The sequence below is a fragment of the Anoplophora glabripennis genome, unplaced genomic scaffold, assembly GCF_000390285.2.
Source record: "Anoplophora glabripennis isolate ALB-LARVAE unplaced genomic scaffold, Agla_2.0 scaffold865, whole genome shotgun sequence".
Classification (NCBI taxonomy): domain Eukaryota; kingdom Metazoa; phylum Arthropoda; class Insecta; order Coleoptera; family Cerambycidae; genus Anoplophora; species Anoplophora glabripennis.
The window spans coordinates 14,948-41,170 of record NW_019416942.1 but is presented as its reverse complement, the minus strand read 5'-3'; the positions used below and the strand labels follow the sequence as shown (position 1 = coordinate 41,170).

Here is a 26,223-nt window from a genome sequence, read left to right as displayed (position 1 = left end):
TATATATATAAAATAACAAATACATTCAATAGCGCATTTGTAGTATGTTATATACACATGCAATTTGTAACATGCCAAATGCTGTGGTCACACATTAACGATTATTTCTGTGGAACTGAAAATACACTACCCACTCTAATCTATTATTTCTTGTCGTCTAACCATGCTGTTGCAACACGCTATAGGATTTTTAAAAGGAAAGACGCTATGTTTGGCCAGCTATTAGCACAAACAAACATTTTTAATAATAGTATTAGCATATATACATACCTATAAGCTTAATTTAACATAAAACAAACAAAAAATTTAAAACAAAGGCTAAGACAGATAAGTATATACTTAATTTAAAAATACGTCATTTATTTTCTCCTTATAAATATTATGAACAATCACAATAACACTTAGGTACCTAGACATTTGCTTCAAAAATATTGGTCAGATCTATATTCTTTATTAATTTTGAAAGACCCAATATTTTTTTTATTTAACGTGAATATATTATTACTAGTATTTCAGAGAATTAAATTAAATTACATCAATTTTGAAATCACTGTCTATCCACAAGTAGACTTGCTAACTATTTTATATCCCAACAATTAATTCAAGAAACTATTGAGCAGGATGCGTAGGTGCTCTCCTGGTCAATGAATAATGTAAATACAAATAGAAATGATGCAATAAGTTGTGGCATACGTTATATTAAGTCAATGCATTATAATCTGGCTCAAGATTTAAGAAACATATCTTAAAGTAAATTATGTAATTCAGTTTCAAATATTTAAATAATGTGAAAGATTATTTTCTTACCGACTCTACAACTTTACTTGCTTACTTAGATACTTCCGGTAAGTTATGAAGAAACTGACATTTTTAAATTGTGTCCTTTACATGACTTTTACTTTTAACGGATTTTCTCATTGGCAGTAAACTAAAAGATTAATAGGTATTATCTGTAATTTATTGGAATAATAAAGCCGACCGCTTTAAACCATTTTTTTGAAGCTTCCTTGTCAAAGGTTTCCAAGTAATTACCTGTTAATTTTTTGCATTAATCCCTGAGAAAATTAGCAATGTTTTTTATTCAAATTTGTAAACATTTTTAACTTACTTAACGATAAAATAAGAAAAATGTTTCTTATAATTAATATTTCAAAAGTAATGCAAGACGTCATTCCCGAAGCATCTGAATGTAAAATTGCATTACCCTGAACACTTTCCATTTACATTTATTTAAAATAGAATCAGTTAGGTACCACTTAGTTATCTAAAAAAATCAAGGCGGATTAGCAACTCCGAATGCAGATATGAATACATTGATTACCGTTACTAAAAATATACCAATTATTGTAAAATTGCTAATTTTGTTTGCTATACAAATTTCTTTCTCATCCTTTACGTTGTAAGTTGCGTTCCAAATGAGACCTATTCCCACAGCAACCTGAAAAATGAAAAAAAAAAACATACGTAAAGCTGTTCTAAATGTAATTGCGTGAACAATGAAATATGCAACAAACATTTTTTTATCTGATATTATTTATAGTACTGTACGCTTCATATTATTATAGAAACGCTTCGATTTTAAAACTGTATTATGTTTGTCCTTTAGACTGGAAGCAATTTTAATTTCATTCTAATTATGTATTTCCCACCGTAATAAATGTAATTACATGTCCTTATTAAAGCATAGGTACTTATTTAAATAAATGCACATGTGTATGACGCATTTTTATTAAGAATTTTTAATGAATCACTGGTATTTTCACTTCAACATAAAATATTTTTCTTTGTGTCGAGTATGTCCTTTCTATTCAACATTATTGATAATGATTTTAAAAGAAATGGTTTGCCTGAAATTCATAACTTTATTGATTTTTAATAAGAAAAATATACACATAATTTCGCTTGTTACAGAGCACAACATTTGGAATGAAAAGTGGTATATAAGGTGTAGCAATGTTCTGATACAAGATTCTTGAGGTAAAAATAAGAAGCAAAACAATTTTTTTTTCCAAAGTTCTCTCTACCGACTAAACGAATCAACTTTGGATAAAGGTAAATTTAGCTAAATCGTCTTATTATGCCTCTAAGAATTTGTGGTAGTTTCATACTCTTTGTTTGTACCCGACACATTGGAACACCCTTTAGTTTTGTTGAATAGAGACTAATTACCCTTGTTTATATACAAAAGTATACCTACTAGACTAAACCAAAAAAAATCGACTATTTTTTTTGAAAGATATATCGAGAATATCATTCAGAATGACAAAAAAATATATATCGTGAGAGTATGAGCCCTTAGTATTAGCTTTAAGAGGTCTATCATCGCTAGTTTCGATTTTTTATTACTGATTCCATTTTTGCGTCAAAACCGCCAAACCATCGAGGTAAAAAAAAAATTTATATTTTCGAAGGAAATTGAATGCCGCACAAAAAAGGTCTGATTGAAAATTTTCGGCAGACGAGCCGTTTCAATGTAATCAAGCCTTGAAAATTGATATGTTTTTTCGATTTGACTTTTTAACTTTGGAATTTTTTAAATAACGAACAAAATAATATCTGAAAAAGAACAATACAGATTTTCAAAGAAAATTTAATGCTCTACAAAAAAAGGCCTCTTAGCATTTTTGCATAAATTTACTCCTTCAAAAGTTATTCACTATTGATGTTGAAGTAAAAATTAAATTTTGTGAAACAGCAGCAGATCTAGCTTAAGGGTTGACTCTATTAGTCCAGCATCTTAATTTAAGACAAATTATCTCAAATAAATTGCGAAAGAAAAAAATTATATACCTGGATGTATAAAATTAGATATTTATTGTATACTTTGGATTAAAATTCATTTAACAACTTACTAGTAATAAATATTTATGTATTTACAATAATAACATTGATGTAATCTCTGTGTTTATGGTATGTGTATTAAGTTAGTACACTTATTTGTAAATATAAAGATGTGTTAATATTATCTCCCATATTGCACGCAAAATTTGGACTTTAATTCACTAAACAATTAGATCTTCCGAACTGAAAATAAAACTGAAATAGCAACTACAGCTTCATACATCTGCAAAGTGCCATATATGAACACATATTTTTGAAAATTCAATTGTTGGATACAAGAGGTACTCGAATAAGAAAAACGTAGTATGTTTAAGAATTGATTCATCGCAGATTGTTGAGGAAAATGATTGCAAAATAGGTACTTAGATATCAACCTGCAGATTTTACAGATACCTTTCAGGATTCAAATTAAATGGAGAGAAAATACTTATATGTATTTTCTATCTTCATTGAAAGTAAATTTTCAATTTTTATAACAGGAAGTTCCGATTTATACGATTACAACTCATTAAGGTAATATACTACCCTTTTAATCACTAAAATCACTAAAGTCTAAAAAAGGCCATTTCTGGAACGTATAATAATTAATTGTTTACTAACTAATATCAAAAAGGGGTCAATTTTAAAAAATTAAAATAATTTTTTTATAACTAAAAAAGGATTTCAAGGGGTGTAAAATAACGTAGGGTTGTTATATTTCCTATAAAAAAATTAAACAAAAAAAAAGTAGCAAACGAAATAGGCGTCTTTTTACAAATATATATTTGAGTTTAGAGTATTTTTATTTATTGTGTTAATTGCTTGAACTAATTGGAACACCTTGTACAACCATTTAGAAGTCGGTAACTTCATAAATACCATATTTTTCGATGTAGATATAATTATGTCAGACGAAAGTACAATCGCTGCAAAATTTTTTGTAAGAACGTTAAAATTCATTTTAAATGTCAAAAGAAAAGCGAATGGTAGAGCTCACGACTTTGTTATCAGAGGTCAGTGTCGTGAAACAATTACGTCAGTAAGAAAATTGACCTGTAGACCTGTTCTGCAAATGAAATTGCGTTTAATTTTAACTATTAGAACTGCATAATAAACCTCATATTATTTAAAATATTATTTCCTTTATCTTTGTTTCAGGTCAAGGACAATTAAACCTATCGATTAGTAAAATAGGCAAAAAATATATATATATTTTAATTAAATTATTACCTACATATATGTATTTTTCACATAGGTGCATACTCGTATACCTATAACTGCATAGACACATACATATTTTTTATTTCTTTTAAACTGACCTGGTTTACTTAAGATCATGAAACACTATTTATGGTTAATGTCAATGGAATAAAAATATAATCTGAACCTGTTTTACTTTACCAACTAACCTCAGTTCAGCGTTTAGATATTTTCAAAAAACGTTGCTCTCGATATGAATTTTTTGCATATAAGGCATAAATAACAAATACAACTATATTGCTATTGCTGATTCTATTTGTTATTATATTACGAAACTTACTTGTAATATTAAGCTAACTGAGATCAATCCTAAGCTCGGGTAGTAGTAAGGATGACGGTTAAAGCTCTCCAAAACGTATCTCAATTGGTTTGCGTTGGCCGAAAACAGAGCCAAGTCCATCATGCCTTGAGCCAAAGTCTTCTTGTGTTGGTAAACGTTCACATCAGGTATAGATTCTGGGTCACCGGGTATGCTACCCACTTCTAAGTCATGCCCATAGGGAAATCCATACCCTGGGGCATAGGGAAAAGTTGGTTTACCTGTAGAAGGAGTCAAGGGCCTATTAGAATTGTCATGTTTCCCGTCGATATCGTCAGTATTACCACCAGGAAAACCGTTCCTTGTAGTTACATCAGGAATCTCATGAGGAGGCTCAATGGGTTCCGGATCTTTTGGATGGGTTGGGATGATTTCCACGTCTGGATCAGGTTGTTTTGGGTGTTCTGGGTTTATAGTTTCAACGTCGGGATGATCGTTTTTGTCTTTCCCTGTGAAAAATCCGTCGTCCACCCCTGGGTAGGGTTTTGAAACGATTTCTCTATCATCTAGGTCTTCATCCAGTTCAATTCTAGCGAGAGGTGCAGAGGGATTCAATAGAGGAGCCGCTGCGGGTTCTGTATTATGTTTGGGGGCTAAATCAATGTTTCCTACAGTGTTAACACGATCAGCGTCCCGAAGGGGTGAATACGTAACACTCATTTTGTTAACTTTCTAAAATCACCGCACAGAAATACACTTCTTCCACTTACTGTTCGCCAACAAAATTACAAATATTTCACACATCTAATTATAAGTTATAACTCTTATAAATAACAATGCTCATCAAAGATCACATTTAAAACTAAATTTAACACAATGCGCGGCTTCTTTTAAATGCTTCGTTTTTCAAGCAGCACTGTGAGTGAAGCAATTTCAAGTTGCGTTTAACATACAACAGATATTTCTGTCGTGGTGTTCCCAGCAATACACTTCCAGCTACTGAGTTAATTTATGATTCAAGGTTTTAACGCGTAACTGCCAGCATTAATCGAAAGTGATCCGTATTTTCTCGTGAAACCACAAGTTCTGTCATATATGTTCGAGTATGCGAATAATTTTGCTACATTTTTAAAACATGCAAAATATGTATTAATAAAGGAGCACTGTCTTTCATATACCCCTAATTCATTGTATCATTAAATTTAAATAAAAAATTTCAAGTTAGTTGAAATTAGAAGGAATAAGTACATACCTAAGAGGTAGATAACGCAAATATTTTCATCTTAAATCCTGCTCTATTAATTATACTCTTTATTATAAAGATTTAAATTTATTTATGTAAAAAATGTCACATCTGAAGAAAATTTATTGTAAATTTTATATATGACACATTTCAAGACTCTTTCAAAGAAAGCAGTTTTATGGCGGTGCCTTTTCATCGAATATTATGTACTTTGGAATGAAATTTTATTTTGAAGAAAGCACAGTAAATTAGGATGTTGTTGATTTACCATGTTTAAAATGAGCATTTAATGTATTGGACGATTTTTGTATGAATTTACAAAATGTTCTATAAACTTTAATGACGGATTTAAAATTAAACTTACATTTTTGACGCTTTCAGAAATCTTGAACTCATTTATTCAAGTTTAATCAAATTGTCCAAGTTAGAAACAATACGTTTATTTCCAAATAAAACCTCAGCTGAAGGGCTCAAAACTAGTTGATGATTTTTAGAAAAGTCATAAATAATTATATATCACTAATAATATCAGTAGCTAGTTCATAATCTAAGGAATTTAATTAATAATAAAGTTGAATCAGAGTACATATGCATAGAACGCAATATTTAACAAATTTAACGAATTGGCTGGTATAAATAATAAATAAAACAGGTCCTAAAACGGAACCTTGTGGAAAACCAGTAGAAAATGTTAGATAGTTTGGAACTTGATAGAATATTTCAGCAACAAAAGATGTTACTCTTTTCTTTTCATTTGACACGAATTTAGTTTTTGATATTTAGTAGCAAATATAAACCAGGTCATAGATTAAGAAATAATACACGAAAACAACAATAAGCAAGGGTAAAAATTTAAAGTTAGACTCAGACTGGAAGCAGATATCTAAAGTAGAATGTTTTTTCCCTGATAAACACAAAAATAAAAATCAAATATTTATTTGATTTATATTTAAAAAACAAAGGTTTATTTGTAAATGAGATCATTGTCTATAAATCGTTCTTTTAGAACTAGAACCATTTACAAATTTTATGAGAAAAGGGTTTTTACTAGATGTTTTAATATCTATTATACAGTATACATTGTTTCTTGTTATAGCTACATAGTGTCCCATAATTAGCATTCCAAACTTTAAAATTATATTTGACAAAGGAATTAAAAAAAATACCCTTCTTTCTAAAGAAATTACGGTTCCTCCTCAGAGCCCTTATAGCTCCCTAATAGGAAGTAATTTCGAACCTGTGTTTACTATAATTTTCCTTATTTTTGAACGTATAGCCTAGTAATAAAGTTTGATACACTAATTGAACAGCCGATTTGGTGATTTTTACATTTTCGTGGGATTCAAGAACTTTTAATACCAATTTTACTCTAAAGTAAGTAAGTCCTATCGAAATCCAATAAGAGGATATTTCTTTCATAACACAACATATAATTTGAAATTTCGCGATATAGTCCCACCCCATCTTCTGACATTTATTAGACACTCCGTATATTATTCCTTTAGATACTTTAAATTTAATTATTTCCAGGTAAATATATCAGCAGGTGGAAAAGTGGGTGAATCTGGGAAACCACAAAACTGGGTTCTATATTAGCATTTCTGTATGACTGCTGCAGACGAGGTCTTTTAATTTTATAGTAAGGTTTCCAATAAGTAATTAAAATGTAAATCCCTATTCATCTGAGTCAACTGAAACATCTATTTTCCCAGAACAATTTATAAAATACAAACAACAGACACGAAAATCTCTAGAAGTATAATTGACGGTAGGACAATGAAAGCAGGCAATAAAAAGGTAACGATGTTTGTACGGATTTGATGTAACATGTAACGCTACTTTCATACACGATTTGTAGAAAAACTATTAAAATACATATTTATTTATTTCAAATAAAATTCACACGTTCCGTTAACACAGAAAGTGGAAAGTATACAGAAACCAACATTTTTTTCATTTCATTATTTCCCATTGTATGACATAAAGAAGCGATCAAATATCATTAGTGCTGCAAGCATGTAACATCTAACGTGTTCCTAAATTATGCCCAAAATTAGTGGTTATTATACACCGGGCCGGATTAAAGAGGGCTACGGGGGCTGTAGCCCCGGGCCTCACGATATCGAGGGGCTTCGACAAAATCTGGCAATTTGTTTTTTTCAATCAAACCAAACAGTGTTTGAATTTTATATCGACAAGTTGGTAATTGCGTGACCTTTTTTTTATAATCAAAGAAAAATTTGTTATGGTTTTGAAATTTATTACTGTTTTTTTTTTATCAAAACAAAAAGTGTTTGAAATTTTATATCGGTGATTGCGTGACCTTTTCTTAAATTTGTATGAACCTATAGATATCCTAAATGTTTGACATAAACTAAAGATAAAAACTCATACTGGATATACATGTTACTACTAAAATTCTTAGGATTTCGAGGCCATTAAGTATTTTAGAAATTCGACAAGTGTATTTCCTAAATGTATTTCAAGGAGAAAAAAATCTACATTATCGTTACATTTTTTTTTTAATAGTAAGTATAAAATAAATAGTCAATAATTGTAAAACTACGCATTATACAAAAAAAATCCATATTTTTATATATACTTAAATAATATTTTAAAAACTACTTCGTCATCAAATGTTCAGTAAACATTGAATTTTCTAAGAGAACCCATTGCTCCTCAAAAAATATTAATTTCTGTCAGTGATTTTATTGAACTTTTGATGGTCACAATGCATTTAAAATTTTATTTATAAAAAATATGGTAAAAAAGATTTACAAATAACTCACAAATGGCATACGTCAAATAAAAAAACTTGTCAGATTACTACAACAAAATAATGTTTACGATATAAGTCTTCGACGTAGGTACGTATTACATAAAAAAACCTATCTTGATCTCAATTTCAATTTTTTATTAAGAATAATTGCATATAAGGACAGCTTTGAAGCAACATCTAGACTAGACACTATTTATGGCTCATCTCATTGTCAGTAAAATGTAATGTGATTTTTACACTTACCAACTTTTCAAAATACTTAGTCGCCTCGAAATTCTGGGGTTGTTAGTAGCAATGCGAATTTTTAAGTTGTAGGTATGCATTATTTAGCCTGAATAAAAGACCTTGAATATATCACGAAAATTAAGCCATTTAGGAGATTATGTTCATACAATCTATTTTTCTTATTTTTACCCAAAGAATCATCTGTACAATTTTGTTATTGGAATATTGCAACACTTGTGGGCAAATTTCCTTCCAAAAAATTAAAAAAAAACTTGTGCAAAGACTCGACAATAATGAGTTATCGCTATTTCTACGGTCACGTGTCGATGATCATTTTTATGAGTTTGTCTGAATGTGCGAAGTTGTATTAAAAATGCGATTTTAAGTTAAATGTATTAATGAAAATGTAAAAAGAAAATATATATTTCGCATTTTACTAGAGGTAACAGGACAGAGTGCCGAAAGAACACAAACTTTATATTATATATACAAATTTAACTATGTTAGAAATTCCAAATTCACGGAAAATTGGAGAAAATCAGTTGCGTAGAAATTATGGCGTTATGCCAGTGCCACCTATATAACATTGGTGATTGGCTATGCTCCCTACTACCTCTAGCATGCAAAAATGTATATGGTAATGACTTTTTCGACATATTCATTCAATTCAATTCAATAATTCATGTGGAAAATGTTGGAAATTAATTTTGTTGGGTAAGTCCAAACTTTGAAGTTCCGCCACTGGTCAACAGGGTGCAGTAACATCTACGCGTTCACGATTGCGATGGCGATCGCGATTGTATTCGTCATCGTCTAATGGAACCGCACAAACTTGCTACGACTGCATGCAATATTAAATCGCTGTGATCGTAGCGATATAATTTGTTGACGTTCAGAACGCACCAATATGAGTACGGAATTTACAGAGAAATTAATTAAAATTATTAAAAAATATCCAGTACTCTTCGATCTGTCGCACCCTGATTATAAGAATGTTCGTGTTAAAAACAAGGTTTGGAACGAAATTAGTAAGAAACTAAATTTAGGGACAACAGGAGGTAAGCAAACTTTTTTTTTATAGAATTATTTGATCTTTCCGTATTGTTGTCATATCGTAATTGTCTATAAGAAAATGGTTTCATTAAGTGGGGATTTAAGCAGGGCCGTCTTTACAAGGTATGAGGCCCAAGTCCCAAGTATCGATGGGGCCCCCAGTAAATGTGGAAAAAACGCATCAAACCTTTCGAATATCAAAAGCTGGACTTATATCGTCGTAATTCGCTTTTATTAGAAGCTTAGGTAATAAGCACATAAGCAACTATTTCAAATGGTACTGGACAAACTTTATTTAAAAATAACCCTACACCATCTATGAAATAATTTTACATAGGATAGTATATTTGCTATATATAAAAAAATTATGTGTAAAAACTGTGTAGAATTTTTCCGTGTAAAAAATATCTGTTTAGAATTATTTCGAGTACGGACTAGGATTATTTTTGTGTAAAGTTGGTCCAGTGTCTTTCAAATTTACCGCGAGCTCTGCTCTGGTAGCGCGCGCATGCGCGACTAGATTGCCCCATGCGGCGCGGAATCTTCATGCGCGTTTTGACAAGCTTAGAGTGTAGCAATTATAAAACAAGCCTGTTATTACATTTGCTTGCAACGAATGCAAGTTCGTGTGATTGTAATGTTACATTTCTATATTATATAATAAATATTATTACATTAAATGATTAATGTAATTAATTACTTATTGTTATTACTATGGGGATTTTAAAGCTTATAAGAATTGTTATTCAACATTATTTTTGAAGAGGTTNATAATTAATGTAATTAATTATTTTATTGTTATTATAGTCTTTCCGATATCAATTGAAGAACCAAGAGGATGACAATATGTACCAGGTTCGGTCGCTGAAGCAGCATCTCGGCATTGAAATATTTGAAAAACTTGTTCCCATCTTTATTTAGCCATACCCATATATAGGTCTGGTCGAACTAAACGTGCAGGTGAAATGTATGTGCAAACGGCGTTACGCAGCACTGTTGGTCTGGCCGACTGCGTCATAAATTTCAGTTGTCGACAAGTCGTCGGGCAGTGCAGTGCAGCAATGCGTGATTCAAGTAATTTTAATTTATTATAGGCACCTTCTATTAATCATTCATATTACAGTTGCGAAAAGGAGAAATAAGAGAGACATTTTGTTTACTAATATTATTACAACAAGACATTTTGGAGACCTTTTGAAACGGAACAAAACGAAATTTACCATCAATATAATAAAATTATTTGAGGATATATAAATTAAAATATGTTGTTGGTCAAATGAACATATAATAGAAATTTTCTACACATTATATAGAGATGTTTTAAAATCTTATGAGCTTTGACCTTCATATGCGCAGAAACATAATTCCGACCGTCGCCTAAATTATTCTACGTCCTAAAAACATTACACCTATTATTCACAGTCTCTCTCGAGCTCTATCGTAAACAAGCCTTTGATCCGATTACAAATATCATAATAAAATGCCCTATTCTTTATTATTTTAATTTAAACAATAAAAATATATATAACCAACGTTCGCCAGTTGACTTTATTGATGCCCGAGGGCCTTAGTTCATTTCTACTTGTAATGATGCACATGGTCAATGTTTTCACAACGTGCTTATTAGAAGAATTATAGGGATACGCCACGCATTTCGCGGCTCATGAGATATTAAAAGACCTCTACAAATTATAATTTATTACCTTTAGCAGAAAACTTCTTTAGGGACGCCTATGAAACTCATTAAATTTTATTGCTCGCCTTTTTTGTACATGTTCAACTGACTTCGGAAAGACTATACTATGGGAGTTCTAAGGTCTTTTTTGTTGGAAAATTTCATCGGCAATATATTGGAATAAATAATTTTTTTTCGCGATTGATTCTAATGTCGTGGCCCCCAACATGCCCGGGGCCTTAGGCCCGGGCCTATTAGGCCTGTGCGTAAAGACGGTCCTGGATTTAAGGTAAAAGTGTAAAAGCTTCATTACCAATTAAAACGTAAGAAATTTTCATTCATGGTTTCCCTTGCAAATTTCATAACCATAGCTGATGTTTCGAAGATACCGCCATCACTGTTTTAACCATATCCACCTACATCTATACAAATAAATTTATACTGAGGATCAACAATCGCCATATGGAATTTTTTTTAATGAGTATTGAGTAGTTCGATCTGCAAATTTGGGGACATTCGATAGTCACGTGTTTGCCATCTATACTTCCGAAACAATTAGGAAATTGCCAAAAATCTTTGTAGGCCTTTATATATATCTTTTCCATAATTCTATTGTTGCTTCAGGCGTATAAATTGGTTGCAGGTGGTTCTCTATAAATCCACGTTTCTTCGACAATTGATAACTAGCCCTAGAAATGTCAGTAAAATTAACGATAAGTTAGGCATTCGAGTATGTATTTACTCTTTACTGTATAATACAGGTAATACAGTCTGTTTTACCGAAATTGGTTACCTGTAAAATTTTTGTATTTGATTTAGTTATGTTGTCCCTTTTTGCAAGAAAATAATATTCGATTCGAGAAATGGATATTTTATGAATAAAAATTATATTATATTCATTTATAGGCAATGACCTCAAAAAACGATGGAAAAACTTGAGAGATTGTTACTCAAAATACCTACGTTCTAAAAAAACCCGAACTGGACAGCAAGCCAAGTCTATTTGCCGCTACAAGTCATGGCCTTGGGCACAACACATGGAAGCATTCCGGCCCTTCTTACAGTTTGGTCACACAGAATTCAATATTTCCGATCTTGGCGCAGAACCGTCTCCAGAAGCAGGTGCTGAAGAAACCGACACTTCTAATGTTCAGAGTGAAATTACGAAGATAGAAATTTTGCCATTTGAAATAAACAACACCCAAGAAAAACATCAGGAAAAAACCCTATATACTAAAAGAAAAAGGCCTGAACAACCAAAGTCACAAACTACTTTTGTTGACAAAGTTATAAATTTTTTGGAAAAGCATCAACATAAAAACACTGAATCAAGTCCTGATGAAATAGATTTAATGTTTCAAGGATATGCAGCTAGTGTAAAGAAACTGTCTATACGACGTCAAACATTAGTCAAATATAAAATCGCTAAATTAATAATGGAAGAAGAGTTAGCGCAACAAGCAGAAGCAGAAACTCAAGCAGAAAATCTGGCAGGATCAAGTTTTTCTGTAGACTCTTCAGCTTTGTCCAGCTCCACAATAAATAAAATCGACAAATGATGAATATATGTATACCCAACCAGGGCCGGATTAAGGTGGGGGTACGAGATCGGTGGGCCTCGGCAAGATCAAACCAAAAAGTGTTTTGAAATTTTATATCGACAAGTTGTTGATTAGGTTTTGAAATTTAATATCTTTTTTTGGAAAGAGGGCCTACGTAGACGCGGACCTCACTATAGGTTAATCCGGTTCTGTACCCAACGCACAAAATATACCGGAAGGATCTTATAGCGTCTGGTAACATGATTTATGTCGCAAAGATATTTAAGATTTTAGATAGGCAATCCAAAAATCTACTAAGTTATCTTTGTTGTATTAACACAATTTATTTCAATAAAAAAATATAACAAATAAACTTGTTTTATCTAAATCAACAAAATTGTACCCGTTTGTAAAAACTAACAAATTATTATAAGTCAGCTAATCGTTCAGTGGCATTAATCGGTTCAAAATCCATTCTAAAATACGCGTAAAACAATTAAGATTTCTACGAAAATCGGTATACAATTTGTGCAATTCGCCTTCTTTTTGCACTTCAGGTTAATATTATGTAATGAAATGAACCAAACAGTTCTTTTTCTGTAAAATAAACGTTATGATAAATAGTTAACCTACTAAATTGAAATAGATACGACAGGCCAGATTTATAAAATAGGTACCTACGCTATTTAAATTAATTTCATAACTTTATTACCTTACTTACCCTCTCTAAGTAATTAATTAAGTAGTCGTTCTTCATACCGCAAATAGCAAAACTTCTTCCCACAAGTTAGACATTTTTGTGCACTAGTACAATCCGTACGATATTTATTAAGATAGAACTCCAAGAATAAACCAATAAAGTTGTGATATAGGAATTACTGTAACAATTTACCGCAGCAGGGGCGTGCCTTCAATTTTTCCGCCAATCAGCGAATAATCTAAGGGTTAGTCCTAACTGAAAAGGCAGTTCTTAAAAAAAAAAAAAGTTAGTGCTAAAAGTTAAAAAGGTCAGTTACAAAATTTGATTATTAGAAGTAGACCTCCTTCCTTATTTGTTTGTATAAAAAAATGCGTGTCTGTTATTTGCACACATCGAATTTTTCGGGCGCTTTCTTTAAGCTAGCATAGGGTTTGATTTTGGGTAGTTCTTAAAATTCCTTAGATTATCCCCTGCCGCCAATGTATTTCTAGCTCGGGTGTCGAATGCGGTTAATTCCAAGAAAGTGACATAGGGGCTTTCTTGGAATTCTGTCTCAACAAATATCATCATGGCGCATGTGCGTTCTCTGAAAAAGGTGATCACGATCGTGATCGCGTAGATGTGTTCTCCACTTTAGATTATATACCTACGCCCACATTGAGAACTTTAGTGATTTTAGAATAAAATTTGCGTAATTAAATTAAAATAGTCGTGGTCGATTCAGAGATCTCAAAAACAGTTGCATATACAGTGTCCTATTTTAAATTAGGCAACTGCATATCTCGTCAGGGAAGCCACCAATCCGAAAATAACCCTTACGAAAGTTATTGGGTTAGGAGGGGGCATCTGATAGTGACCTTGGATTTGAGCTTCAAGGTCATCTGAAGATAAAATTTAATTTTTATAATAGGAACCTCTATTTTTGACTCTGGATTCGGAAAGAGAGCAAAATTTTAAGTTTAGAGCGGTATTTAAGGATAAGGCATATTGCTGAATAACCTCTGAAGGATATTTCAAGGACAAAATATTTTAAATTACGCACCTGAATATCTCGTCTGGGAAGCCACCAATCCGAAAATAACCCTTACGAAAGTTGTTAGGTTCGAAGGGGGATATCGAATGGTGACCTTCAACCCCTATTTTGACCCCTGATTCAGAAAGACCTCAAAATTTTACGTTTGGATAGGTACTTAAGGCTCGTTTACGTTTAGATAGATACGTTCGTCTATATTTAGATAGGTACTTAAGGCTCTTTTTCTTCGTCAAAGTTAAATTGAATGACACCATTAAATATTCCTCTCTGAACGCAACAACTTTCTTAAGGGTTATTTTCGAATTGGTAGCTTCCTTGACGAGATATTCAAGTGTATAATTATGGGACACCCTGTTTATTTCCAAAATATATTTTTTTCCTAATCTACTAATAGATGTAATCGAATGTTTTATTTATTTTTTGCAAAGTAAATTTTTCTGTATAGAATATCCGTTTATATTTTAATTTGGTTCATTCTATTTCTCAAACTTCAAAAAAATGCTGTAAACTTTAAAAATAAAAATTTTGCAAAAAACAAGAAAACATCTGTTTCTATTAGTTGATTATGAAAGAAAATACTTGGCAATTTTATTATTTTATTTTGCAAATTTGTTTTGAAATTTTTTAGTCAAAAATTCTCTGTGGATCTACATAGAAATCATCAAACATCCTACACTTATAAAAATATTACTTTAAATTTCCCTTTTGGCAACAACCTGAGAAAATCAAATATACACGAAAGGTAACAAAAAAAAAACAATTAAAATGTTTTGGTGTTCTCTTTTTTGAAAATGCAATCTAAAGCAATATTTTTTTTTGCTGTTTACCGTATTATGTCTTGAAACCAAATATTTTACATTAACCGTTTTCTTTTGCAAAGGAATTATTGCTTTCAAAAATAATTATTTAGAAATTAAAAATAAGATTTCATCAAAACATTGGTGCAAAACATGAACTACATTAAAAAGAAATGACATTTATAAATTATAATTTTGTTTGATGTAATCAATTGTATATCAACCGTTTCAATAATCAACCATTTATACTAAATGAATAGATCAGTTGAATGCGTGGTACTTTTTATTTTTACATCAATATACAATTTATAATTTGTTTTAAATTTTCAGTATACTGTAAATGAATTAATTCAATTTACGGAAATCTTATATAAATTATGTTAGATAAAATCAGAGACACTAATTTACAATATGTTTTGGCATGGCATATAAATACACGAAGCTCATAATTCCAATACATGACGGTTTACCCCTGCATAAATTACATACATTAACGTTACAACTTTTTGGCTAAAATAAAATAGTAATATTAAAGGAATGTCATTATTTAACTAAATGAGCAACAACTATTTGTTTTCCTTGCTGTTTTATAAAACGCCTTTGACTGAATACTTAATCCTTCTGATTTTGAAACCAAGTCGTCCAATTTTTCTCCTCTTTCTAGCACTGCTTGTATTGTATTATGCTGAAAATGAAAATCTAAGTATTATATATTTCAATTGACATGTTTTTGTTATGTATTAATGATTTCAAATAATATCCTTTATCTGAAAATGGTAACAATTTTATTGTGATAGGTAGGCAGGTAAATAGGATATCAAAAAAAAGTTATACCATATATTGTATTTTTCACATATAGAATATTAAAATTGGTTTATTGATATAGACTAATTCACAGCAGATATAAAAAAAAATAGAATTTAATTTCAAGTCATCATGATTTCAGTAGTAGCAATATTAAGAAATACCACTAATTCACCCGTAATTATCTTTGGAGTCCTCATTAATAAACAACAGCTATTGATAAACAAAAAACTTACAAGGAGAATCATATAGAAATCTTCCATATTACTGGACAATACAGTCTACAACTTTTATTTAAAAGTATAGTTCAGCATTATTATGTGCTAGAAAAATAACCAAATATATTTGTTAATTTCTGAAGTACTGCCAAAAATAAATGTATTTTTTTTTTAATAGAACACCAATTAAATTTTCATTCATGATGAAATATTTTGTTCAAGAAATAAAAAAATTAGAGTAGGGGTTGCCCTCCCTGAGATCTTCATTTTTCATAAAGTTACGGTATTATGTAATTTAAAAACTAGAATGCTAATACCAAATTAAAATTTAAGGTACAAAAAAATAATCATTTTCTGAAAAATAAAATGACACCTAGTTGTATCTGTCAGTTCATTATGAAAAATTCTGTACTCATACGAGCAGAAATCCAGAATAAAAAAATAAAAATGTAAACTGAAAATAATTAAGATGGCCAAGAACATCAAGTACTTGTCCTATTGTTGGCCACTTAAAGATAAAAAATGGTAAGTGGCAAAAACCTTTTTTCAGGATACAAATAAAAATTGGAAAATATTTAATAATTGCTTGATTTGGTGCCCGAAAATTGAATATTGGATTATATTTATTTTTGAGAAGAGGATGTCGTAACAGAAAAAATTACTAATATTGGAAGCATTATACTTCTTGGACAATAATATTTTTAAGTTTGTTTCCCTTTCCCATCACTTATTTCAACCTAAATGCAACAAGAACGACCTGAATTTAATATTCAGTCTCATTTTAAATACCATTAATCGTAACATCACAAAATATAATAAATCATTTTTTTATTTTCTAAATGCTACAAAACAATTTTTATATCAAATATCAAAGTCACTGCAAAATCCATTATACCATCATATTTAAACAATGTCAAAATTAATATTTTATGCAGCAGATGGAGCAATACTGAAATTTAATGATATGGAGGGCTCAGAAGCCGATCAGTGTAAGTCACTTCTCTGGAAATTGAGTTACCTATTGAAGGTTTCTTCTTAAAGTTGAACTGTATGAAATGTATGAATGTATGAAATGTTACCTATATCTCAATAAAAATAATTATTACTATGTTTATGGGAATTTTTATTTTATTACAAGATTTACAATTAGCCAATGTTGCCACTTTCTATATTCAGTGACTAACACTGATAGGCTTCAGAGCCCTCCATATAATAATGTTAATTTGTAATCTTAGGGTTTTGCTATTACTGAGTTTAATATCCTCTAGTGACCGAGAACCAGCAAAAGTCGAAAAAAGTGAAATCTTCCTATAAATATCTAATCATAAGAATTTAAGTATCATTACCAAAATAATTTTTGTTTCGTCAAGATCTTCTTGTATTTTAGTCATAGCATCAGCTTCTCTAGGATTCTGGTATTTCGTAAGGTATGTGTGTAGCTGAGGAAATGCCACATCTCTTTCTTGAATAGTTGGCCAATTTGCTTTTGGTATCTTCTCACTAAACTCATCTAAAATTTTAGTAATAAGAGTATGGGAAACTCTTGATGGGTACTCATGATCCGATATAACTACACCTGCCAAATTATCTGCTCGTACATAAACATGACACATATACTCTGAAAATGTTTAATTAGACTAATAAATTAAATAGGTCATTATGCAAACCTCCTTCCTTAACAGACTGACGTGAAGCTGGTATTGTTCGTTCCACTATTGTTTTACAAAAAAATGACATAAACTCTTGCACACTACCTCGTTGAAAAAAACTAAAACTTTGCAATTCATATGCCGATTTTAACCAAGTAGCATTAGTCGGTCCTTTGTATAAAATACTTAAGCAATATAATTTTACCATTTTATAAAATTTGTACAAATGAAAAAAAGTTGCTCATAACTTAATAAAATTTTATAAGATTTAATTTTAAAATATTCAACATACAAAAACACGGTCAAAAGCTTTAAACGCAAAGTTTTTGACAGTTTTGACACACGTCATTCTCATTTGACAATTCTTTCTTTTCTTCCCAGGCAGGGTTTCCAACAAAGACCTCAGACCAGACAATCCTCAAGACAATCCTAACCACTGACAACTACAGCGTTGCCAACGTGAACCTACTTTTAAATATGACAATACATAAAAAATAAAAATTTGTACGTCTGTAGGTATAATGGCCATTTCCACCGTATTGTCTTTTAAGTGTAGTTAACTAAGGGCGTTTAAAATAGTAATGTTTCCACCGCTGAATTATTAAGTTTCATTTGTAAAGTCTACTTAAAAAGCCAATATTAATTTTTGGTTTTTTGCACTTGTTGTTAGCTTCATGCCTATTTCTTAACCTCAATTAAATCAAAACTCTGAAGATATGTTTTGTGCTCTGAAGACTCAAAACTTCAAAACTGTGACTGCCTTTTCTGTGTTAAGATTAAGATTTAAGAATGGAAATAATTCCTCCAAAAAAACGATCGGCAAATTTTAATAATGAAGAAAAAATAATTACTAATGAACGTAATAGGAAATTATAAAAATATAGTGGAGAATAAAAAAACCGATAATGTTTCTGTACAACAAAAAACAAATGCTTGGAACATGATAGCAGGTGAATTTAACTCATTGTCGCCAAATAATATTCACAGAACAGTAGAATCATTAAAAAAGTTTTATGAAAACAAAAAAAAGGAAGTTCGTAAAATTGTTGCCTGTGAAAAAAAAGTAATAAATCTAACAGGAGGTGGCACTACACTTAAATTTACAAAAGACCCAAGCCACGAGTTGGTGTTATCGCTTATGAATAACAAATCGGTGTTTGGATTGACTAACCCTTTTGGTAGTGACAGCATTAATACTGAAATAATATTAGAAGTAAATAACGAAAATACTCCTGGTTCTATATTGACAATAACGTTAAACAAAAGACAAATGATGGTTTCTTATTTTCTTCTACAGCTAATGTAAGTACAAGCAAAAAAAGTGAAATACATTTATTTGTTTTTAAAAATATCTTGTTTCACAAAGTACTCCCTACTCTCTCAAATGATGTTTTGCTTTATTTCTAGGATGAAACTGATTTAGATTCTTATGAAGCGCAAGAAGACGACGAATATTTTGAGGTTTGTACCCACATATTCTTAAAATAATCATAGAGGTCATCAATGTTCATTATATTTGTCATTTCTAGGATATTGATACAGATAATAATAAAGAAAACACTTGGAAAAAATATAAACCTACAGATTTACAGGCACCACTCAGCAGCCCTCTTCAAAGATGTCGAAATGAACATTTGGTAGATATGCACTTTTACTAGTTTAACTGTCAAAATAGCTCACAATATTTGAAAAATTGATAATTATAAATACTATATAATAAACACTACATATTACTTGGTGTTTAAACAGTAATTTTAACAGTAGTTAGATATCAAAGATTCTTTGGAAGAAATTTTATATTATAGCTATCTTCTATTTGTGAATTTCTGGGGGGGTAATGTCTTCAAAAAGAAACGCTCAGACATTTCACGAAGATGTAAGTGTACTTACTATCTATCGGAAGCCAACTTTACTAACTAAAAATAAAAAAACACCGAAAAGCAAATTATTTTAATCTTCGTGAGATAAATTGGATAAATTGTAGGTTTTTACATATTTTCGTCATTTTGGAGTAGACAGATAAATTACCTATGTATAATTATTTTTTGACACATTCATATGATACATCTTATTCTATTTCAGATCCAAAACACACCAGTTCGAAAAAATAAATCTGTGAATAGAAGACGTCCAGCAACAACAGTAAAAGCCTTAACTTCTTCCCACTTAGCCGAAAAATATAATGTATTAGTTGATAAACGGTTGACAATTGCAGATATGGTAACAAAAAAGATAGTAACTGATGTCAGTATGCAAAAAGAAGAACATTCTCTGAAAACTAACCTTCTTCAGAAGAAAAACAAAGCTCTTTATTATGATTTATAACTTTTTGAGGTAAAATTAAAATATGACGATGTGTGTGTATTGTTAAGTATATTTTTATCATTACTAAGTTTTAAATAAATAAATGTGTTCATATATTAATTTAAAAAATATTTTATTGGCAGCTTCATTATAAAAAATGATTATTTATTTTTATAAAATATTTTTAATAAAAACAATCAAATATGTATTGATATTTATTTTGTATAAAATAAATATTAAATAACGAAACATATAGAATAACAAAAAAAAATCCCTGAATTTTGAATGTCAATTAACATAATCTTTTTATGGCAATTCATCGATACTTATAGTATAAGATCCCGACCTAGATCGACCTTCATCCATGAAGTTTTCTAATGAAATTTGAATTTTGATATTATAATGTATTAATAAACAAAAGTTAATTTTGTCGACAACCAATTTCCCTGCACAGCTATTTTTAATAAAAAATTAAAGTTTTTTTTCATTATTGCAATTATTGAGTTTTTGAATAAATTTATTACCAATCGAAAGTAAAATATGTATACAATATGCCAAAGTTTGGTTAACATTTTTGTTCCTTGCATAAAACCAGGTAGACGGGTATAAGCAGGTAACTTTGAATTGAACTTTAATTTTTAATTGAATTGAATTGAAGTTTAATTTTTTATTAAAAATAGCTGTGCAGGGAAATTGGATGTCAACCACAACAAGCTTTGCTTATTAATACATTATATCGAGCATTATATTATCAAAATTCAAATTTCATTAGCAAACTCGATGGGTGAAGGTCGAAGTTATAAATAATGAAATCAAGTTTTGAAAATGTTTAAAAATAGTATTAAAGACTTTAACGATTATAACAAAAATACTTTATAAATTAGCAAAATAATTGTTGATTAAGTTGGCTCTAACATTAAAAGCATGCGAATTATTTTGTGCTACAGGTTGTACTTCTGGAATTTGTGCCATATTGATCAAATAATTTAACTCATCTATATTGATCTCTTCAGGTGGTGGAGGTTCAGGTTCATTCATCTGAATTGTCAGATTATGTAAAACAGCTGTTGCTGTTATTATGATTAAAACAGTCTCAAGTTTTAATCGCATTCCATAAGCTAAAACGGGGAACCTTCTCTTCCATATTCCAAATAATGTTTCTACCTTATTCCTCGTTCTAATGTGAGCTTCATTATAAAGCTGTTCTGCACGAGTAGCTGGGTTAGCCAGTGGAGTTAATAAATACTGCTTTAGTGGGTAAGCACTGTCTTCTGAAAAGGTAAACATGTTAATTTTAAAATAACAGATCAATACATAATAACTTCAAAGATACCTATGACATTTTATAAAATCAATATTTTATTTACCTATTAAAAAAGTATTATTAAATTCTCCAGTCTCAAAACGAGCATTTATGTTACTGTTGTTAAAAATGGTTGCATCATGAACAGATCCTAGCCAGCGAGCAACCAAATCTGTTACTTTTTTATCAGTATCACATACTGTCTGCACATTCACTGAGAAATATGACTTTCGATTTCTAAAAATTTCGCCATCGTCTCCACCTAAAAATAATAAAATGATTATTAAACAAAAAAATATGGAAACATGTTGGAAAAAATCTATTTTCTTCTCGTCATATTTACCTGGAGACTGAATTTTTACATGTGTGCAATCTATCGATCCAGCCACTCTCGGAAATTATGCTATCTCATAAAATTTGTTTTGCTGTCTAATTATGTCCCCTTCAGTTGGCATTCTAATAAAATTATTGTGCAGTCTTGCAATAGCTACCGATACCCTCTTTATAATACGTGAAGCTGAGGATATTGTTACTCCAGCATTATCAGCAATAACACTGAGGTGTCCTGCACTGGAGTAAAATCGTAGGCAACATAATAATTGATTTATTGGCGATACATAATTATTACTAAAAATTAAAACAATTTTTTTAATTTATCACTGATGCTTTTTAAGAACTTACATATCACTTGGAAATTCAAGATCTTCTTCAATTAAGGTCACAAGGTGCAATACCGTTTCCTTATACAGCCGGTATCTTCTCAAAAAAAGTTTAACTGTCCATTGTATGGAAGTGATCACTTCTCCGGTATATAATTCGAGGAAAGCCATACTCTATTATTTCCAGTATATCTAGATCATCATTAAAGATATCATTTTCATCATATTCATCATTGTCCATCTTTTTGTTTATTTTTCCAGTACAGATAAAACGAAATTACTGAATTAGGTTAGGTACAAGCAACCACTTAAGTATAGTTAGCAGAGATAAGCCTAGAATTTCGAGGGCTTATATTTACGGAGCCTTAAGACATTTTAAGTCGGGTTTAGTAAACGGTGGAATGCAAATTGTATTTTTAAGGTTCCTTAAGGCTTAAGCGTAGCTTAAAACAATGGCCATAAGATAGGTAGACATAACATTCTTATAACATTTACTTTTACATACCTGTATATGAATATATTTAGTATTAAATCACAGACCACCTAGACTGGCCATATCTAATTCCAATGCACGGGTACCAGTGAATGCAAAATCCGGGGAAGTGGAGTGTGGAAGGCAATCTGATCGCGGGCATCTTTAAGCAGATCCGGATTAAGTAATATTTTTATTACATATTAAACATTATATTGCATCTTATAACAAATATTCAATTTTAAGTTTGTAATTCAGAAAATAGTATATTTTAGTATCATATTAAATAAAACTACAAAATAATTTAAATATATTTATTATCCTCTAAATAATATTAATTTATTTAATATTTGTCTTTTCGTAGATTTCACCGAATTAAATAATTTGGCTTCATGATTTATTCGTACATCGATATACTTTTCACATTCAGCCCTTACAAGTTCTATTAAAAGATTACAATTGTTAGGCAAATTATCAAATTGATGTTCATGCAAATTTTCAAATATGTTCACATTCAGAAAGTTTTTTAATAAATGATAAACAATTTTATTTTTCTGTAGCCTAGGTGTTCTGCTTTCATCATTATTTAAATATTTTATTAATTTTTCTGTTTCTTAGCATATTACTACATCTCGAGATGGATATGTCAAACAACCACGATCTTGAAAATTAATTGACTGTACGAATACTGAATCTGAAATTAGTTTTGTTTGCGATTTTTTTAATTGAAAAAATATTTAATTAATTTTCAGCTATCTCGAAATGACGGGAATTGGTAAAATTTTAAAAATTTAACTCGCATAAAGTGAATAATTACTAAAAATATTTTAACAATATCACGTTAATCACTACACTATGTGGGCGAACAAAATTATAAAACTAACCCTGGAAACTTGTGATGTTAACCGAAAAATGGCGTACATATTTACCTTTTATATATTCCTTTTTTTTTTACTTACCTAAAGAAGGAAACTTTTCGCCTCTCTTCACCAACTCGATCACTTCTATTTATACAATGTTTTACAATACACTTGCCATGATAAAACGTCCAATTATCGAAATCACAGCGATGCGTACACATCAAATGCTAGGACACGACTGAGTGCTGGGATCCAAATCAGGCTCCAAAGTGTTTTCACCAGTCGCTCTATAAGCCAGTCTAGGTGGTCTATGTATTAAATATATGAATATGCGTGAAATATTTTATTTCACCATTTTATGCTAAAAGCGAAATTTGCTAGAAAAAATTTTAATTCCACCAGAAATAAAAAGTCGATGAAGAGGAGCAGCCACGTACTTTCAACTTCAAAGAACTGGAAAACCTATGTAGCGGATGCATGACAATCAGAACATGTGCAAGATCAATAAATAAACCAAAATATTGTGCCAACTATCAAACTAAATAATTTACAAAATCCAGTAAAGACAAAAGTTCCATTAAGACACATCGTTAATAAGAACTAAAAATATTTTGTTTCTTTTTTGATTTACCTTATACAGACAGTAATAAATAATTTTAAAATATGTATATCTACAGTTTCCAGGTAAAATAAAATACATCATAGGCTAATTTTTTTGTAAATATTTATTTATTAAAACAGAAATACAAATTTATAAATGAAGAATTTTACAAAATAAACCAACAACATTGAAAAGTAGTACATGTAAGCTGGTATGAATACAGTGAATAAATATAAATATAAAGCATAAATAAACATTGTTCTGTTTGTTTACATATATACATTCTAACAATACGAATCAATTCTTAAATCTAGGCATTAAGAGATCTACTATATATCCACATATGGTACACTGATTTAATATTAGAGACTAACTCACATTTTCTGAGTCCTAAAGCTGTATGCAAGATATAAAAATCACTCTTAAAAAATAAATACTACTTATTGTTTTGCACTTTTCTTTAGACATGGCAAATATTTCAAATTGCACATTAATCAAAATCACTCTTTTTACAAACTATAAGCTGTTTTGAAAATACAACTTTAGGGGTCTAAACAATGTGCTGATAATTGAAATGTAAAAATATTACAACACTACAAAGCTGATAAGCAATTAAAATATAAAAATATATTACCAAGTGCCCAAGCTGCTCTGGTGATACTTTTTTCTGATCAATTCCTATTGGGAACAATATTATAATACTTATATAGAACAATAATACATTTAAAATTAATACTTTGATAATTAAAATCTTGCAAAACCGATTTATATTTGGTACCAAGCATATTGCGGCAATAAAAGTTATTAAAAGATGTTATGTTCCAGTAATACAAAAACATAAACTGCAATATGATACGACACAAATTACATCAACCAAGTAAAAATTAGATATAGACCGCATATGCATGAACTACCATATAGCATGCCATTGCCACCAAATGTAAATCAGATTTCTTTTTATTAAAAAATAAAAAATAATAACTGCAGTGTTGCAAAAACTGCCATGTAGGGAGACTAGAAATATATTGGCACTCCAAGTCAACACAATATGACTCAGTCTTACATAATTTGTAATTGAGATTTTAATTATTGGAGGACCATACTACAAAACTCATTTTCTAATTAATATAAAATAATGTAACTGTTTGACAGACAAAGTATCGAAAAATTTATTTACATTATTAGTACGGCGTCATGACATAGATAATTTGTTCTTATAGACGTGAAACAAATCAGCATGTTATTCTGTAATACTGTCTTTTAAATATTGTGTATATTTACGAAACTTGCTGACTAAATTTATTATAATAATAGATCTTTACACAGTAATAATCCAATTTTACTTTATTTTTTGAATGGTCTGTCATGTTTGCCTTAATGATGAGGAAATATTTATCAAATGTTAAAATTTTGAAAATTGAAAAAGTAAAAATAATTACGAAAATCACAGAATAACATGACAATTATAAAAATAATATAAATAGTTATTTTTGTATCTAGTTCGCGAAATGCTACTTTGGTGATCGAGAATTGAATTTTTTTAACGAGGCGAAGCCGAGTTAAAAAATTATTCGAGACCACCAAAGTAATTCGCGCACGAGATGCAAACAATATTTTTTCTACAAACGTCAAAATCTATCTCTTAAAAATATTATAAATAAGTAAAATGCCTAATTTATTATAGAAAATAGTGTTGAGCTGGCTTAAAATGTCTTTCCTAATCAAATTTTCACTGTTACTATGAAAACAAAGTGGCTGTTGTTGACAACAATAATAATTATTTTAAAGTGACGTTTGTGCTCGCGTCTTCAATTTTTAAGTGCCAGATATTATTTAAAATAATGGAAATTGTTAGTGACGATGAACTAAGTAGTACCCCACCTAATTTGGCAGATGCGGCCAATTTGGTAACTTCAAATCTTTTACTGGAAAAATCGAAGCGCCAATATGAAAATGCATATCGGCAAT

General features: G+C 30.1%; 3 protein-coding genes and 1 pseudogene across 4 annotated transcripts; 1 reads left to right on the top strand and 3 right to left on the bottom strand.

Moving 5' to 3' along the window:
* Positions 1-840: 840 nt before the first annotated feature.
* On the bottom strand, positions 841-5,324 carry LOC108914320. Of its 2 annotated transcripts, XM_018720104.1 has the most exons (3): positions 4,684-5,324; positions 4,361-4,620; positions 841-1,438 (listed from the first exon to the last, which is right to left on the bottom strand). In XM_018720104.1, exons 1-3 carry the CDS (start codon positions 5,057-5,059, stop codon positions 1,274-1,276), a joined length of 801 nt encoding a protein of 266 aa, XP_018575620.1. In that variant the 5' UTR covers positions 5,060-5,324; the 3' UTR covers positions 841-1,273. The 2 variants fall into 2 exon arrangements, with proteins under 2 accessions (XP_018575620.1, XP_018575619.1); XM_018720103.1 differs by having other exon boundaries at positions 4,361-5,324.
* Positions 5,325-9,409: 4,085 nt separating this feature from the next.
* On the top strand, positions 9,410-13,178 carry LOC108914314. Its single transcript, XM_018720089.1, has 2 exons — positions 9,410-9,644; positions 12,221-13,178. Exons 1-2 carry the CDS (start codon positions 9,494-9,496, stop codon positions 12,871-12,873), a joined length of 804 nt encoding a protein of 267 aa, XP_018575605.1. The 5' UTR covers positions 9,410-9,493; the 3' UTR covers positions 12,874-13,178.
* Positions 13,179-15,690: 2,512 nt separating this feature from the next.
* LOC108914313 (synaptobrevin homolog YKT6) lies at positions 15,691-18,428 on the bottom strand. The gene is made up of 3 exons (XM_018720088.1): positions 18,075-18,428; positions 17,754-18,025; positions 15,691-16,070 (listed from the first exon to the last, which is right to left on the bottom strand). Exons 1-3 carry the CDS (start codon positions 18,262-18,264, stop codon positions 15,933-15,935), a joined length of 600 nt encoding a protein of 199 aa, XP_018575604.1. The 5' UTR covers positions 18,265-18,428; the 3' UTR covers positions 15,691-15,932.
* A 2,798-nt stretch (positions 18,429-21,226) lies between these two features.
* Positions 21,227-22,616, bottom strand: LOC108914308 (annotated as a pseudogene).
* Positions 22,617-26,223: the final 3,607 nt, after the last annotated feature.